This window comes from Lutjanus erythropterus, chromosome 6 (genome assembly GCF_056507025.1).
Source record: "Lutjanus erythropterus isolate fLutEry1 chromosome 6, fLutEry1.hap2, whole genome shotgun sequence".
Classification (NCBI taxonomy): Eukaryota; Metazoa; Chordata; class Actinopteri; order Lutjaniformes; family Lutjanidae; genus Lutjanus; species Lutjanus erythropterus.
The window spans coordinates 38748071-38765224 of NC_139322.1; the positions used below are offsets into that span (position 1 = coordinate 38748071).

A 17154-nucleotide genomic window follows, 5' to 3' on the forward strand; every position below is an offset into this window, starting at 1 on the left:
TTCTCCTCGTGTTGGCGTGGGTTTCCTTTCTCCACCCACAGACATGCAGCCAGGTGAAGTGGGAAATCTAAACTACCTGTTGACGTCAGAGCGAGCGTAAATGTCTGAGTGTCAGCCCTGATGAAGGACTGTCATATTAAGTATCCTGGATGGTTGTCTACCGCAATTTGGAGTTTTTTTGTCACTGAGCAGCTCATAAAATTCATTACAGGAAGACTGTTAAAGGGACAGTTCCCCCAAAATCAAAAAATACACATTTTTACCCTGACCTGTGGTGCTGTTAATGCATCCACATAGTTTTGGTGTGAGTTGCAGAATTTTGCAGATATCAGCTGTAGAGATTCCCTCTCTCCAATATAACATAACTAGATGGCACTCTCACAAAAATCATGACCCTGTTACTCAAGATAATCCACAGTCCTCATGCTTGTAGGAACTACTTTCTTTCTGCAGTAAAATCTGTTGGAACTAGTTTAGAATCTTATGGACTGACATTCTTTTCCACTGGAGAGAAAGTAGTTCCAACATGAAATTGCCCACAACAAGATGTTGGAGAGAAGGCAGACATTGCTCTCCAAAATTCTGCAGCTCACACCAAAAAAATCTAGGTGGATAAATAGCACTACAGGTACAGGTTTTTGGGGTGAACTGTCCCTTTAAATGTCTTGTTTGGTCAGTCCAAAACCCAAAGCACTTCCGTTTAATATGACATAAAACAGAGAAAAGCAGGAAATCTTCATATATGAGAGGCAAAAAACAGCATTTTCTGCCCTTTCTGAATGTCAACGATTAATCGAATGTCAGAATAGTTGGTCATTATTTTATGATCGACTAATCGATTCATTAACTAATCACTGCAGCTGCAGTGTCTCCCTCGCTGCTGCAGAGGCATAAAAAAAGCAAAAAAAAACCATGATTTAGCCATTATTGCATTATTGAGATTAATGTCAATACAAAGTGGCAATAGTGGTCAGAAGCTGGATCTGTCTACATAAAGAACTATTGATTTAAGCAGTATTAACACTGTAATATAGATTTACAACAAGTGTTATGAGCAGCTCAGTGACTGGATGAATGTAATAAGATGACACAAGGAACTTTAAACTGGTGTATATATGAAAGTTAGTGCAATTTTGCTTCATGACCTGATTATTGTGGTTTGATTTAGTGAACAGAATCAGATTCAATCTCATTGTTCTAACATTCATGACAGGACGCTCAGTCCTTGTTCGCCAGCAGGTCGTCCAGAATCCTCTCACACATGTACAGGCAGCGAGGAACATGGAAGAACCCTGGAGAGGAGAAGACAAACACGGTTATCTTAACAAACAGGCAAAGCAGGAAACTGCCCGGGGCCCTTTACCCTCAGGGGACCCAAAGGCTCCAGGTTCATTGTGAGGTAATTAGTTTGTGATCATTTATTTGGTAATACTGTGTGCACCACTAAAGCACAGACTAAATGGAAATGATAAAGGTCTTAAAGGAACCGTTTTTTTGGTTTTCAAGGTCCTCCATGCTGCTTCTCCAAACTGGGGGCACATCACCCACCATCTGCTGTAGGTAATACACTGACTATGGATAAGTACTTTATACAATTGCATTTTAAAGAACTTAAACTATCCCTTTACGGTAAATTGACAGATTTTTCTGTAGCTTTAGCATTCAGTCATCTCAGTTACATTCTTACCTTTAAAGGGGCCTCCTTTAAAATCCAGAGCCACTTTCCCTTCTTGTGTCAAATAGCCAAACCACTCTCCACCCTTTGCATCAGGAAACTGCACAGAGTCAGACGCATGTACAGTGTTAGGCCTACAGTGCACTGAAATATGCATATATATGTATTTTGTATCTTTACACGAACATCAACATTTAGCTGTTTTTGGTTAAACAAAATATATTTTACTCTTCAAAAAAAGGTCTCCCATGATCCTAATCCTTTCCATAATGTTGTCAGACACTCAATAACAATCTGAGCCTGTCAGTGGCAAAAACAAGAAAACACACTCCGTTTCTATCACAGTTAGTTTTGTGTTTTGTGGTGATTTAGATTGATTTGTAAAGTTTACAGCCTGTCATGTTGTTGCATTGCTCTGTGTACAATGACACAGTTAAAAAAGAAGAGCTGAAACTTGTCTACCAACCTTTCAAAAAGATTTTTCTTTAATAAGTGTGCCAGCTAATATAAAAATATATTTATGATTCCCCCAATTCCTTATTGAAATGTTCTCCCAGTGATTTTTTTTTTCAAGTTTCAAACTGTTTTTTCCTGTAGTGAATGGTCGAATCTCAGTTGACTATGGGGTGTGTGTCTAATGATTCGAACCTTCAACTATCCTACAAGCTTGAGATGCTCCTAATTTCCTTTTCAGTTAAATGCAAACTTTAATTTAGACTAGTTGACTAGTCTAACAGTAAGAAAACACTCAGAGAGCAGTTAAAATTGAGCATAATTTCTAAGTTGATAATGTTAAACAGTGTGAAAAAAAAACAGTGTATTGAGAGCCATTTGAAGCTGTTAATCACATTAACCTACAAAACATGACAACAAATGCTACAACTTTTCAGACCGAAGAGGGTCACAGTGTCTGCAGGTAAACGACCTGGACCTAACGTTAGCTGCCAGCCTGCTTCACAGTGTGGCTAATGTTAGCAGTGCTAGCAACAGCAGCATCTGCTCTGCTTGCAGGTTAATGTCTGCGCTGAATGTGGTCACATGTTGCTCCAGTCGATTATATACCAGTTTAGTCTGTCAGTCTATATTCAACATTTTTTTCCATTTTCTTAGATGAAAACACTGCCAAGCTGCGCTGGTTTTACGAGCTGTCATCTGTCTGGCTCTGCTGATATAAACATCTGCGTTTGCCTCGACAATCGGCGAATATGTACAGCAAGAGGGGCTGCAGCCCCAACTAGTGGCGAGCAGCTGCATAACATCTTAGCGCCAACAGTTAATTGGCATTGTGCATTAATGAAATATTGATAAATAGTTTACACAACTAGTATTTCTAGTGCCGACCAGTGCACATCTCTACTACAAGCCCTAAAAAATCCAGACTGCAACCTTATAGTTGTGGTTAGAACTATTTTTAAAACAATAGTTTTATAGTAATAGTTAGAGTTCCTGGTGTCAGTGTACCTATAGTGTTGAGCTCTTTCTCAGAATAAAGAATGTGTGTCTTGTGCCTTGCTGGCACTGCCATATGAACTCACATGGCTGAAGGTGTAGTCATAAACTTGAGAGAATCTCTCCAGCAGCTCAGGCCTCTTGGTTTGATTGTAGGCCATCAGAAAGGCAATGAGAGCCTCACAGTGAGGCCACCACAGCTTCATGCTCCACTCCAACTGATCAAACACACAAGCAGGGTCAGGCAGCCTGAGATAAGGCATTTTTATCAAACTAAGTGATCAACCAAATGCAAACATTATCAACCATTACGAGCAAAATACAACAACATCCACTGTGGAGATGATTAGTTCACCTGTGTGGGGCAGTGACCGTCCACATCCAGGAAGTAGAAGAGCCCCCCATGCTCTTTATCCCAGCCGTACTGATAAGGCAGCTCCACGAACTTGTCGATGGTGGTCCTCTGGAGCTCCTCGTCCCCCTGTTCCGCACTGAACTGAAGCAGGAACCAGCCCGCTTCCAGGGCATGGCCTGAGTCAGCGCAGAAAAAGGAAGAAATATGGAAAATGCTGAGTTCGGCAACAAAGAAAAGGGAAAAGAGCTGAAGTCAAGCTTCCCCATCACTGACTGTGCTTGTGTGGTCAGCAGGCAGTGTTTACCTGGGTTCTGCAGTCGGCCCTGGCAACCCGGCAGCTCTGCTCCGTCCACTGTCACGTTCTCTAAGATGGCTCTGCCGTCTCTCTGCAACAAGTTACAGGATGACAAACAGGCACTTTTAGATTCAGCATATTAAACACTGTGCTTTGGAAATCTTATAGTTCAGGACTCATTCTTGAGAACTGGGACTTTGATTTTTACTCTTCAATTATGCTGGAAAATGTATATTAAAAGATCAGACTCTTGGCTATTAAATCTTAAAATGGGCCAATCACTTAATAATTATTTTTCTATTAAATGTAGATGTCAAATACATCAGATGGAGAATCTGGCAGACTTCACCTCTTACAGAGTTGACAAAAAAATTTCATTTCACAGCATAGTCATAGTGAGCAGCCATTTTATTTTAAAGTGTCTCAAAGTTGTCTTTAATGCTAATCAAAATACACATTTTTAAACTATAATTATTATTTAGCTTTGATTTAGAAGAGCTACAGAGTTGACATGTTACAGTTGAGACACATCTTATAGCAATATTATTGAATTAATTTATCTAAAAATAGAAAGGTTCCTAGAGGTTCCTGCCTTTTTTATCCAGGAAGTGAGACAGGGGTTCTTAGTTCTATAGCAACCCCTTTTTATGTCTGATTAAATTATGTTTTTTTTTTTTTGTGATGAACTTTTTATTGAATTAGACACAAGTGGATCATATACAAAAACATAAAAAACAGGAGTTTTCATTCCCATACACTGTTTAACACAAACTATATACAATTTACCATTGCCTTGCAAAGTAAGAAATGGGAAAAGGAAAAAAAACACAACAAAAACAACACAAACAAACAAGAAAAAGAAAAGAAAAGAAACAAAACAAACACGCAGACAACAAATGAAAAAAATAATTAAAAAAATGCATGAATAGGTCTCCTTGTACCCAAGAAAATCTGGGTTTGAGAAAGAATCAATAAGGATATCCCAGGCCTCTATAGTGGATGCCCATGCTTTATGAATGACAGCTACTGATCTTTCGATCAGCGCAACATCCCTGAAATTTAACCGTTCTTTTATTGATGGAGGGTCAGAGGAGAACCAAGAGTCTATTATGGTCTTTTTGGCTGCAGTTAAACCTGCAAATATGACTTTTCTGGGGGCTAACCTGGTGTTATCGCTGAGAGGGGAATCATGCTTAAGTAAAAAAATAGGACAGGCTGTTCAGGAATTAGAAATTTAAGGATCTTTTCAAGATATTTAGCAACCTTCAACCAGAGATTAGACACAGAAGACGTGAAGGGACGTATGAACATATGAAGAATTTTTAAATAAATCTGATGGAGTTTATGGAAATCTGGGACACAACTTTAAAGGGTTAATATTTTCAGAAAAATTAGCTTATTTTATACCTATGTTATCAGTAGGTATTGTTAGTTTTAGATTTTGATTTTAACACTTTTTTATATTGAAGTTGTGAATTCTTGTCTGGGACAAGAACAAGTTAAGAAATAAAACAATTAAAGCAAACCAAAACATTTCATAAATTACATATATTTCATATATATAAATCCTTAAAGAATTATTTTTCACCCAAAAATTATTTTCTTTAAGTAGGAGTTGATATCTGCATTTAATAAAAAATGTAATCACTAGGAAGCAAAGAGGAGCAAAGAGTTTCATATTTTAAAATATATTTTCCAGCACAATTGAAGAGTAGAAATCCAAACACTCTCAAATATGTTTTTTCACAGTTTTCAATAATGACTAAATGTCAGAACTCTGGTAAGTCATGTTAAGTCCAGAGCCTCAGTCCTGTTCTGTGTGTCCAAACCTGGATGTGCTGCAGAATCTGCTGTACACACCAGCTGCCCAGCTCTCTGTACTTCTGAACCACCTCCTGCCCCCGGCCTTCAGTCAGCTGTTGCACCAGACAGAGCAGCATCATGGGAACTGCCATGCCGTTGGTGGGAACGTCTCCGGGAAGCTGGGGCCGGCCCAGGCCCGACGAGTCCTCCCGAACCCAGTAGATCAGCTGCTCCATCATCTGTTCAGCCTCCAGCTAACAACAGATAAGATGAGAGGAGAGGAGAGGAGAGGCCGCCTATCAGAGCCACGGCGTGAGAATGTGGGCATGGCGTGTTCAGGCATGTTTACCCAGGAATGAATCCTTTCACATTACTCAGCCTCATGTAAGCTGCACCTCTGGTGAACTGTGTATGTGTGCGAAATGCAACACATAAGTCTGTAATGCTCTGACAATTCACTCAGTGCTTCAAAGCCTTTTAAACCATGTGTTTTTAGTTTGGTGCTAACTCTGTATTGCAAGGTGTTGCTTAGAGCAACATTATGTAACTATGCTAATGTTAGCAGTGTTAGCCTCACCCTCTGCTCTTTAACCACACGTTTCTGAGGCGGAGAGTATGTCAGAGTCTCTTGCTCATGCTCAAGTTACAAAGTGATTCTTCGATTCTTCTTCTTCTTCTTCGATTCAGGAGTGTCTGTACACCTGGGGCCATTATGAATAGGTGCCACCTTGGGCACTGACTTGGGCTGAACACTGGGGGCACAAAAATATTGGTCTATATAATGTTAGAAGGTGTGATGAGGTGACGAGTAAGGATTAAGATTTTTACCAAAAATGACATTTTATAACCTGGGGACAGAAGCACACTGTACTGATTTATGTTGGTTCCAAACCTGACCAGTTTAGTCTATTATCTGGTGGTATTAATAACTATTGAAGCAGAAGAACGTAATTTCAACATTAATGAACATTATAATGAACATAATATTAATGTGCACGCTGCGTGCAGCTTGACCTTTGCTGAAGTTGTGAGGACAAGTTTACTGCCTGCGATCTGTTACTGTCTGACTGAACAGCCTCATGGAAGACATATTTCACAATTCTTTACATTTTAAACTAACAAAGTTTGTTAAAAACAAGTCATTTGGTGTTTTCAAAGTCATGATATTGAGCTGAGACACACAGCTGTTTGGTAGATTAGCTAGCGCACATATTGCCACAAAGATTCAAGGGTAGCTTTTTGTCAGTGTCATGTAAATTGTTTGTTGTTGTTTTTTGTCTTTGCTAATAATATGTTGGACTCAAATAATAATTTGGAGGACCCCCTATTGAAGACCCCACAGGGGGAGACAATCTGCAAAACTGACAAAAGGTGAAAAACTTTACTGACAGCCTATTATCATTATTACAGCAAAAAATATTGTACTGAAAGCTCCAGTTTGTTAGATAGTTAACATTTTTTTGTGGCTGTAGTAGATTTGTGACGTGCTGTAAGTCTAGCAGTGATGATTTGTGGAGGAAAAGACATTAAAAATTTGAAAATTAAAATTGTAGACTTACTTTAAAGGACAAAACAGTCAAAGTAAAATTAATATTATGACTTTGCTATTTATACAGATATAGATAAAGTTATTGTGGCTGTGTAGACTACATAAGAGTGTAATTCTTAACTTAAAGTTCTGGTCCTGATGATGTCAGCAGTTACATTATTATGTAGAGTCTTCTCTTGTCTGTCACTCTGTCACAACAATGTCAAAATGACACTTGGGACAATTTTTGGAAAGCCATGATCCAAATTTGCAAAAAGTAGGGAAGTAGATTTACTTTAAATTGATGGATTTCAACATCCTTTTCTGTTCATGCACTATCAGCATAAAAGCAGCAGAAATAAAGAGCATGTATCATCTACAGTATGTCACAACATAACTGTCACAGCTTGAACCTGTCTCTATTGTGTCTTTGAGTCTCTTACTACTACAGAGAAAGTCTGTTAATGAAGCTAAAGAAGCTAAGGTAAATTTTAAGTACAAGAAAATCGCTGAATGCCTCAAAATCTCTTAAATCACTCATACGAGCCACTTCACCTAAGCTCCATATGCCCTCATTAAATTTCATGGCATTTTACCCATTAGACTTTAAGAGGACATTTTGGCCTGACAGCAGAGCTTACTGGAAAACAGTCACATTCATAAAACACTTCTGATCAGCGTCTCACTCACCCATTCTCACACACTGATGGCAATGAGCCGCTGGGCAAGGTGTTACCCTGACCATCAAGAACAATTTGGGTTTGAGCATCTTGCCCAAGGCCTTGTGGACATTAGGAATGACCCTCAACTAAGGCTGTTCTGATTCCAGTATCTGAAATGTCTCTGATACATCCTAAAATACTGGATCAGAGAAATGTTGTTGGCTTGATGGTGTAAGGGGAAAGGTTGAGAGTTGAAACTTTGAGGACCAGGAAAATTCCAACCATATAGCAATCTGATCAGCAGTCAGAATATCAGCCTCTGTAGCGTTTGACAGACAGACCAACACGTCATTCTAAAATCCCAAAGCGAGCACGGGAAAACCAGCAACGCCTATCCTGTGTACAACATACAATCTGAGGTTTTATTAATGTCTTTGTACCTGCATGTCCTTGTCACCAGTGACCCTGCTCAGCTCATCCATGGCCATGATGTAGAAACACTCACTGAATATAGTCCTCTGAACTTTGACTGCTTTACCATCTCTTGTTAAACAGAAGGCACACTTCCACTGGCCGCCACTGCTGCTGGAAACACGAGCGAACTTCCTCAGGAACGCTCCTCCTAACGTGCAAACAGAACAACAGAACATTATCTTAGGATCAGACACGTCAAATGAGACAAGAATATAAAGCTGTATGTTTCATCAGACCAGATAACTCTGCCAGTGCAGTTGATCAGTTTTGATCCATTTCACTCAAATATCAAATCTACAACTAAGAATATTGGTATCATATCTGATGACATGTTGTGCACTTTACTGTGCCTTAATGATGATCAGCCGAGAGAACAGAGCAAACACTATTAGGTCTGTCATTAATCACCTAAGACTTAAGTCCACAAAAGAAAACCGCGCTGCACCATCTGTTGCAAAGATTTCCCTGGCGATGTCACACAAACATAAGTTATAAAACAGTTCTTGGTAGTGGACTCGGACCTCCTCTGACTCAACCAGGAGAATCGAGCTTTACATTCACACACACCAGCTTTTGCTGCATCAAGGATTTCAGGCTTGTGGAAGCGATCCATGGTTCTGTACAGGCGACAGTACATCCACACCTGTGAAAGACACCGGTCAGAATATTCACAGACAGAGGTGGCAGAAAAACACACATTAGAAGTACAGATGCTTGTGTAAAAAAAGACTCTGGTAAAAGTAGAAGAACTGATTCAACTTCTTTACTCAAGTAAAAGTGAGAAAGTACAGGCTGTGAAATGTACTCGGGAGTATAAAAGTAGAAAGTTGCCCTCTGAAGGACATTTCTATTGGCTGTTTCTGTGCAAAGCTACTGAGCCTCACCTTTTCTCCACTGTCAGGTCTCCCTCTGTCTGTTTAAGCTTTCAACATTTTTAGCATAATTTTTGTCTTATGTCCTGTTACATCTTTTATCCTGTTTTTGTCTTGTTACGTTGTTGTCATCTTGTTACATCTTTTATGTTTTTTGTCGTCTTGTTACATCTTGTTGTATCATTTTTGTCTTGTTACACTCCTTACATTGTTTTTGTCTTGTTACATCTTTCAGTCTTTTCATCTTATGTCTTTTACACCATTTTCATTTTGTCACGTCTTGTTATATCTTGTTACCTTGTATTTGTCCTGTTATGTCTTTAAGTTGTTTTTGTCTCAATACGTCTTTACCATATTCGTCCTGTTACATCTTTAAGTTGTTTTCATCTTGTTACATCATATTTGTCTTGTTACATCTTTTAGTCATTTTTGTCTTGTTTCGTCTTTTTGTCATTTTCATCTTGTTACGTTTTTCCTGCATTTTCGTCTTGTTATGTCTTTCAGTCGTATTCATCTTGTTACACCTTTTATGCCACTTTCGTCTTGTTTCGTCTTGTTATGTCATATGTCTTGTTACACCTATTACATTATTTTTGTCTTGTCCTTTTCGTCTTGCATTGAAACTAATGTGTCTTTCTGTAAATGTAAGAAGTATAAAGTACAGATGTATGTATTAAAATGTAGGTAGTAAATAAATAAATAAATAAGTAAAAAAAGTTGTCAGAAAAAGAAATACTCAAGCAAAGTACCTGAAAAACAGTACAATAACAAAGTATTTGTTCTTAGTTATTTCTAATCTCTGTGCACAGAACATCTTTTCTTAACTTGGATGACTTGTTTTACATATTATCCAATATCACTACAGACACTCACCTGTCTGCCCTGCAGCCAGACGTACTTCAGCTCATCATAAACCTTCCCATCCCGACCAATACATGTGAAGAAGCCTCTGAAACAGCAAGCAGAGATTCAAGTCCATGATGAGGAGTGCACACCAACAGCTGTATGCAATTTTTTGGCATGAAAGTTGATAGTATTACAACTATTACATTCAAAAAAAAGCCACAAACAGACAATATTTTCATTTCAAAAGCAATCCCGTGTGTAACTACAGTACCCATGAACACTGTCGTGAGAGTATTTGAGCCAGAAGTCCACCACACTGTCCAGTTCTTTGCGAATTCGCTCTCGACACTCCTCCAGCTTCACCACAGACATCGTTCCTTTCAAAAAGAATATCAAAATCAGTTTGTGACAAAAGTATGACATATCACATCCCCTTGTGTATTTTGCCTTACTTACAAGAATATACCTTATTGAACTTGAAATCATGTGTATTATACAGTTAGTTCTGGCCAAGTAATCTGATTGGACAAGAGACATTACATGAGTGTTGATATGTACAGACTGAGACTGTTACATTAATATTACAGTGACTAACAGGTAGACACAAGATGAAAAGGAGGCACAGGGTTCAATGTTTTTTTTCAATTGCCCTGTTGATTTCTGACCCAAAGTCAATTTTTACTTGCCCCTGTGCAAACTGTTTTTTGTATGACCAGTTATCAAATACCAAAAAACACCAATGTTAACTGTCATGTTTAATATAGGGCTGCAAGATCTATAAAACAGCAGAAAATAGTGAAAAATATCCATCTCAGTTTTTCAGAGCCCAGGGTGATGTCTTTAAATGTCTCACTTTGTCAGTCAAAAACCCAAAGATATTAATAAATGAAGGAAGGGAGCAGTCTCCATATTTGAGAGACTGTAAACAGCATTTTGCATGAAAAATAGTTGAACAATTAATGAAAATAGGTTAATGGTTCACAGAGGAAAGCCTTATAGTAGAGTGAGCCCCAAGGTGTCTTGTGCAGTAATGATTTGGGGCTTATTACTGTAGAATCACTGTCACACAAATACACAGAGTAAGAGAACAGCAGTTCTAACAGGTTTTAACCTATTAAAGAAAATACCCACACTTGTGTGCATGTCTTACCATGTTTACAAAATGATTTCCATAACTATATATACACATGGCTTCTACAGAGCAATTATACAATCACTTCCTGAACAGATTTCAGCAGATGTGCAATTAGCAAAAAAGAAAAAAAAAGAAGGTTATATTCAGGGACAGACGCAACTAATTATAAATACTCAAATTACTGTAATTAAGTAGTTTTTGTGGTACTTATACTTTTAGGAATAAGTTTTCAAATCTGGTACTTTCACCAATTAAAATGAATCAATACTCTAGAAATGGCAGTGACTGCACCACATTTGACATTGTTTTGTCTGGCAGTACCATAACTGTTGAATGATGGAACATAAAATGACTAAAGAAAATAGAAAAGAAAATTAATAAAATGACAATGACAGGGAAAACACGCATTTTGTATGTAAAAAATTCTTAATGATAAATCCATGGTTAGCGTTTACAACTATGGGCCAAGAAAAATGCACAAAATTTGCAACCCTATTTTGTAGAAGTGAGTGTGACCACTGAGCAGAACAGAGCAGGAGTGTTGAAATAAATAAATAATATTTATATACTTTTACATTTACATTAAAATGCAAGACTTTTACTTATAATAGTATTCACTTTGAGGTAAGCCTGTTAATATATTACTTCAGTAAAGAATGAATACGTCTCCCATCAACTATTAACTGATATGTTTTCTATTTTTTTCACTTTAATGTTGAAGGTTGAATACAGACCAACAGGACTGTCATTAGCTTTGTTAGCTTCGCGCGTCTTTCACCATCAAAAATCAATAGTCCTGTTAGCATGCTGCTAGCCATAGTTTGTTTTAACTATAATTCGACATTTCTTATTTCTTCTCCGTGTCTTGGTTTTGTTAAAAAGCGAGAAAACGCTCCTGTGCTGACAGTCCACACTGTGTTACGGAGCAGCAGTTCGTCATGTCTGTCATGTAGCGTTATAACGCTCAGTTTTAGCAGCATTAACATCAGAAGCTGCAGTCAGGCTGCTCTTACCTTCAGGTCCAAATACAACTCCTCAGAGAGTGGTGCTGTGCAGCAGTGTTTCTCTGACATATACTCTCCGTGTGTGTGTCCCTCTCTCTCTGTGTGTGTGTGTGCGTGTCTGTGTTGTTGAGCAGTCATATGACCAGAGCTGTCACAGCCGCTCTGGAAAAGGAAGTGGAAATAAGGCGATCACACCGAGCAGGCTGCTGCTATTGAAGTAGGGGAGACCAGGGACGTTTGCTACATTTTTTGGATTTCTCTCAGTTACTCAGAGACTGTGTGGACTACACCAACCTTATCTTCACATAGTAAACGCAAGCTTTGAGAGTAATGGATTACATGCACAGAGCACACACAGCTGCCAATTCATTATCATGACCTCTGGTGGAAAAATGCTTTACTGGGTGGAAATGTCAACATTTTGTATCATTAAATTAATCAACCAATAAATAAACTGCACAAAACTAATAAACCTAACAAGGACTTCAAAGACTTAGAGCAAAAATCTATCTATCTATCTATCTATCTATCTATCTATCTATCTATCTATCTATCTATCTATCTATCTATCTATCTATCTATTATTAATCAACTATCAAATTAATCTGCACCTTTTGATAATCAACTGACAATTCTGAGTCTTTTCTGAATTTAATAAAGTTTAAAAAGTCAAAATTCTCTGATTTCAGTTCTTTAATATGGATATTTTCTAGATTCTGCTTCAGTTGTGGACAATTTGAGGACATCATCTTGAGCTCTGATCAACAATCTGACATTTCATGGACCAAGCAACTGATCGATTAATTGAGAAAATAATCAGCTGATTAATAGATGATGAAAATAGTTGTTAGTTGCAGCCCTATACACTATATTAGGCTAAACAATTTCACCATATTATATGATGAGGTAATCCAAAATTTAAAAAGTTACATTACTTTAATATTGTGATACTTAAGTTACTGACTACATTTTTTAACAGGTAACTAATAACTGTATTGGAATAGATTTTTAAAGTAACCCTCACAACCTGATTAGACTTACATCTGTCTGATAATTATCCATACCATTTAAAGATTATTATGATTTATCTAAAAGGAAGAAGTCAGATGTTGCATCTTACCCCAACCCTGGGGACAGTTGCACCATATTAAAAATATATGAAATGTCACTTAATAACTTTTGCTTTTTATCTCAATAATATTCTGATGAAATGTGTATTGTTTTACAATAATATTATAGTTTGATTAGTAATATTTATCAAAAAACAGTCATTGAGTTTTGTTCATATACACAGAACATAGATCTAAATGGAGTTGTGTGCAGATGTTACAGATGTTATTCAATCTCTTTATATTTGAGTGTGACACAAGAACAATGAAAATTTTCAATGCAACAAACTTTAATTAAACACGTGATAATGAATTGAAGTAGATGTTTAACGTGTCTTCTGTCTTTCTGGTTGGGAGAGGCTCAGACTGAACATGTGCAATATGGATGGAGAACAGTCATGTGTTATAGCATTTTTACTGTGAAAAAATATGGCTTTACTATGAAATACTTGAATACTTAGATACTTAGAATGGAGTTTGGTTTAATGACACTAAGACAGCAAAATAAAGTGTCTTGATGGTGTAAAAAGTGACAGATATACATGAAATACATAACCTGAAGATTCAGTAAGGTAGTTATATGTCAGGTTGATCCACTCTAGAGGCAGACTGAACAGACATTTTTTTCTTGTTGTGAGCAGTTTGATGTAGAAACTACTTTCTTTCTGCAGTAGAATCTCCTGGAACTACTTTCTTACCAGAGAGAGAGTAGTTCCTACATGAAGCTGCTCACAACAAGGTCTGTGAATTATTTTAAGTAATTGGGTCATGATTTTTGGAAGGAGACAATGGTTTTGAATTTGTCAAATGTATTTTTTTAGTCCTTTAAGCACCTCAAGACAACTTCTATTTAGCCCCAGCACATCAGACAGAAGGCAGACATCTCTGTGGTTGATATCTCAAAACTCTACAACTCTCAACAAAAATATCTAGATGGATAAACAGCCCTACAGGCCAGGGGGAAAATATGTATTTTCAATTTTCAGGTGAACAGTCCCTTTAAATGAAATAAACCAGACATGAGGTCATAAGGTTTTATCTGGCATGACATTTTCTAGCAAAATACATTAATTAATTAATTAAACTAATTGTTTCATCATATTTTTCCTATTTAAAACTATGTAGAAGGATAAATAGAACTACAGGCCAGAGGAAAAAACATTTTGAGGAGAACTGTCCCTTTAATACAAGACGCTTTCTAGGGTATATATTATGGATGTAAATCAACAGTCTTATAGAAGTTAACACACAGCAAGAAAACATTTTTTTTTATGAATGAGTGTATTCTGTGTGTGCTGCTCTTTTCATAAATATGTTTGGGAGCAAATGTTGTGTATGGAGGCTTCCTGTATGGTTGTATTGCTGAATCACCAGCAGATGGCAGCACTGCTCCACTGGAGCATTAACCAGAATTCAAGTTTCTACCTGGCATTTGTTAAAGGTAGGATTTGTCCAAGCAGGGTCTCTGCAGATACAGACACACACTTTTAGTGGGTCATAAGTGATGATTGAAAGGTAATCTATACACATGAATCTATACATTGGTATTGTTTGGAAAATGTTGCATGTAGATTATACCTTTAATTTCAAGCATTAACAAATTTTACAAAAAAAAAAATTACCTCTGAATACATAAAAGTATATAAGTACAACAACAAAGAACTCTGAGTTGACTCAGCCTGAGATGGAAAAGTTTTCGCTTCCAGAGCAGCTGATCAGAATTAGTTCAATAAACTCTGAGTATGTTAAAGGGGTTAAATGAAAATTCAGTCATTACCTACTCGCCCTAATGCCGATTGAGGGTCGCGTTTATTTTGTTAGTTCACAAAACACTGCTGGAGTTTCACAGGACAACAGTGTTGCAGAATTTCCCAAACAATGGAAGTGAATGGAGACCAGTTCTCAAATGTAAAAAAACAAAAGGAAAAAAAAAAAAAAAACATAAAATGCCTCCATACTGCTCGTCTGGTGTAATCCAAGTCTCCTAATATCCTAACATGCTGTTTGCACACCTTCACAATACACACACAGTTTAGACAGCATGTATGTTCACGTGAACATGGCTGCAAACTAAGGACCTATTGGTCCACTGGTCTCCATTCACTTCCTTGTTTGGGAGATTCTGCACCACTGTTTTCCTGTGAAACTCCAGCAGTGTTTTGTAGACTAAAAACTAAACCTGATCCAATGGATGGAAATACGAATACAAAATTACAGAAAAGATGACTCATTTATCATTTACAGATTTACCACATGTTTTTTTGCATGTCAGAGACACACACACACACACACACTGCTGTGCTGTATGACACAATACATGTAGCAGCACCGCCCTTCCTTTCATGCTGCTGGGAGAATGCCCGTGTTGCATAGACACTGATCACATCATCTGCTGTCTCCTGCAACAATGTGGATTCACTTAAAGCTGTATTAAGAAAAAGATGGACTGACGCAATCTTCAGTCATGTGATCACTCATATCAAGCACATGTTGCCACACCTGGACTACATATATTCCTTGGGGCACTTCTCCTTCAACTTTAATATTTATTACTTTATTCATTCCACACTGTATTTTAAGGGACTTTTGATTTTTTTTCTTGTCAGTTATGTGGGAAAATATACACTGCCTGGCCAAAAAGTCACATACTTGTTGGATTTCGTTGGACCGCCTTTATGTCACAACATTTATTTCTGTCCAGAGTTGCAAGATCTTGTATTGATGATGGGAGAGTTGGACCGCTGTGTAAAGTCTTCTCCAGCACATCCCAAAGATTCTCAGTGTGGTTCAGGTCTGGACTCTGTGGTGGACAATCCATGTGTGAAAATGATGTCTCCTGCTCCCTGAACCACTCTTTCACAGTCTGAGCCCCATGAATCCTGACATTGTCATCTTGGAATATGTCTGTGTCATCAGAGAAGAAAAAATCCATTGATGTAAAAACCTGATCATTGATTATATTCAGGCAGTGAGCTGACCTCAGTTTTTGGACACATAACGTTTCTGAACCTCGACCTGAGCAACTGAAGCAACCCCAGATCATAACACTGCCCCCACAGGCTTGTACAGTAGACACTAGGCATGATGGGAGCATCACTTCATCTGCCTCTCTTCTTACCCTGATGCCCCCATCACTCTGGAACAGGGTAAATCTGGACTCATCAGACCACATGACCTGTTTCCATTTCTCCACAGTCCAAACTTTATGCTTCCTAACAAACTGAAGCCTTTTTTTCTGATTATCTTCACTGATAAGTGGTTTTCTTAAGACTACACAGCTATTTAGTCTCAATCCCTTTACTTCTCTTCACACTGTGTGTGGAAATGTTCTTATTTTCACTATTAAACATAGCTGTGAGTTCTACCGTTGATTTTTTATGATTTGATTTCACAAAACGTTTAACTGATCTCTGATCACGATCATTCAAGATTTTTTTCAGATCACATAATGCGTTGGACAGTTCTTAACAGTTTTGTTATGGGTGTATTTTGGACCCAAGTGCAGCACACTGAACAACTGGGATAACTGAATAATGATCTTTAATGAAGCACAGGCAAAACAGGAGTGTGGGCAGATGAAGACACACAGGTATCAGTTCTATACATGGACGCAGTAGAACAATCTGGCAATGAGTGAACGTGCTGGAGAGGCTTTATACTGGGCTGATTAGGGATGAGCTGCAGCTGAGCTTGCAGGTGGGTAGAGTTGGGCTGATGAGGTGGGAGTGACTGGCAGGTAGAGTGTAAAATTACTGAGGCAGAGTGAGAGGAGGGAAACTGGGCCTGCAGAACTGTGACAAGTTTTAGTAGTTTCATCAAACTGCTTAGTTGTTTTCTTTGCTGTACAATTTTTGAACTACAGAATTATTTTGCTTTCTAAAACTCAAAGATTAAAGTTTATCTAAAGAAGAAAAGCAAAATATTAAATCAATTAGAGACTGATGAAG

General features: G+C 37.8%; 1 protein-coding gene across 1 annotated transcript; it reads right to left on the reverse strand.

Moving 5' to 3' along the window:
• Positions 1-880: 880 nt before the first annotated feature.
• renbp (renin binding protein) lies at positions 881-12241 on the reverse strand. Its single transcript, XM_084721855.1, has 11 exons — positions 12108-12241; positions 10231-10336; positions 9987-10062; positions 8809-8884; positions 8208-8389; positions 5604-5831; positions 3784-3865; positions 3480-3655; positions 3211-3342; positions 1688-1775; positions 881-1292 (listed from the first exon to the last, which is right to left on the reverse strand). Exons 2-11 carry the CDS (start codon positions 10329-10331, stop codon positions 1219-1221), a joined length of 1215 nt encoding a protein of 404 aa, XP_084577981.1. The 5' UTR covers positions 10332-10336; positions 12108-12241; the 3' UTR covers positions 881-1218.
• Between the last annotated feature and the right edge of the window lie 4913 nt (positions 12242-17154).

What these genes read in the sequence shown, in the direction of transcription:
- renbp (XM_084721855.1), bottom strand. Translation starts at nt 10,331, where the DNA reads ATGTCTGTGGTGAAGCTGGAGGAGTGTCGAGAGCGAATTCGCAAAGAA. An exon ending in AGATTCTGCAGCACATCCAG is followed by an intron (nt 3,866 to 5,603) that starts GTTTGGACACAC and finishes AACTTGTTGCAG; the next exon opens with AGAGACGGCAGAGCCATCTT. An exon ending in ACGGTCACTGCCCCACACAG is followed by an intron (nt 3,343 to 3,479) that starts GTGAACTAATCA and finishes GTGTTTGATCAG; the next exon opens with TTGGAGTGGAGCATGAAGCT.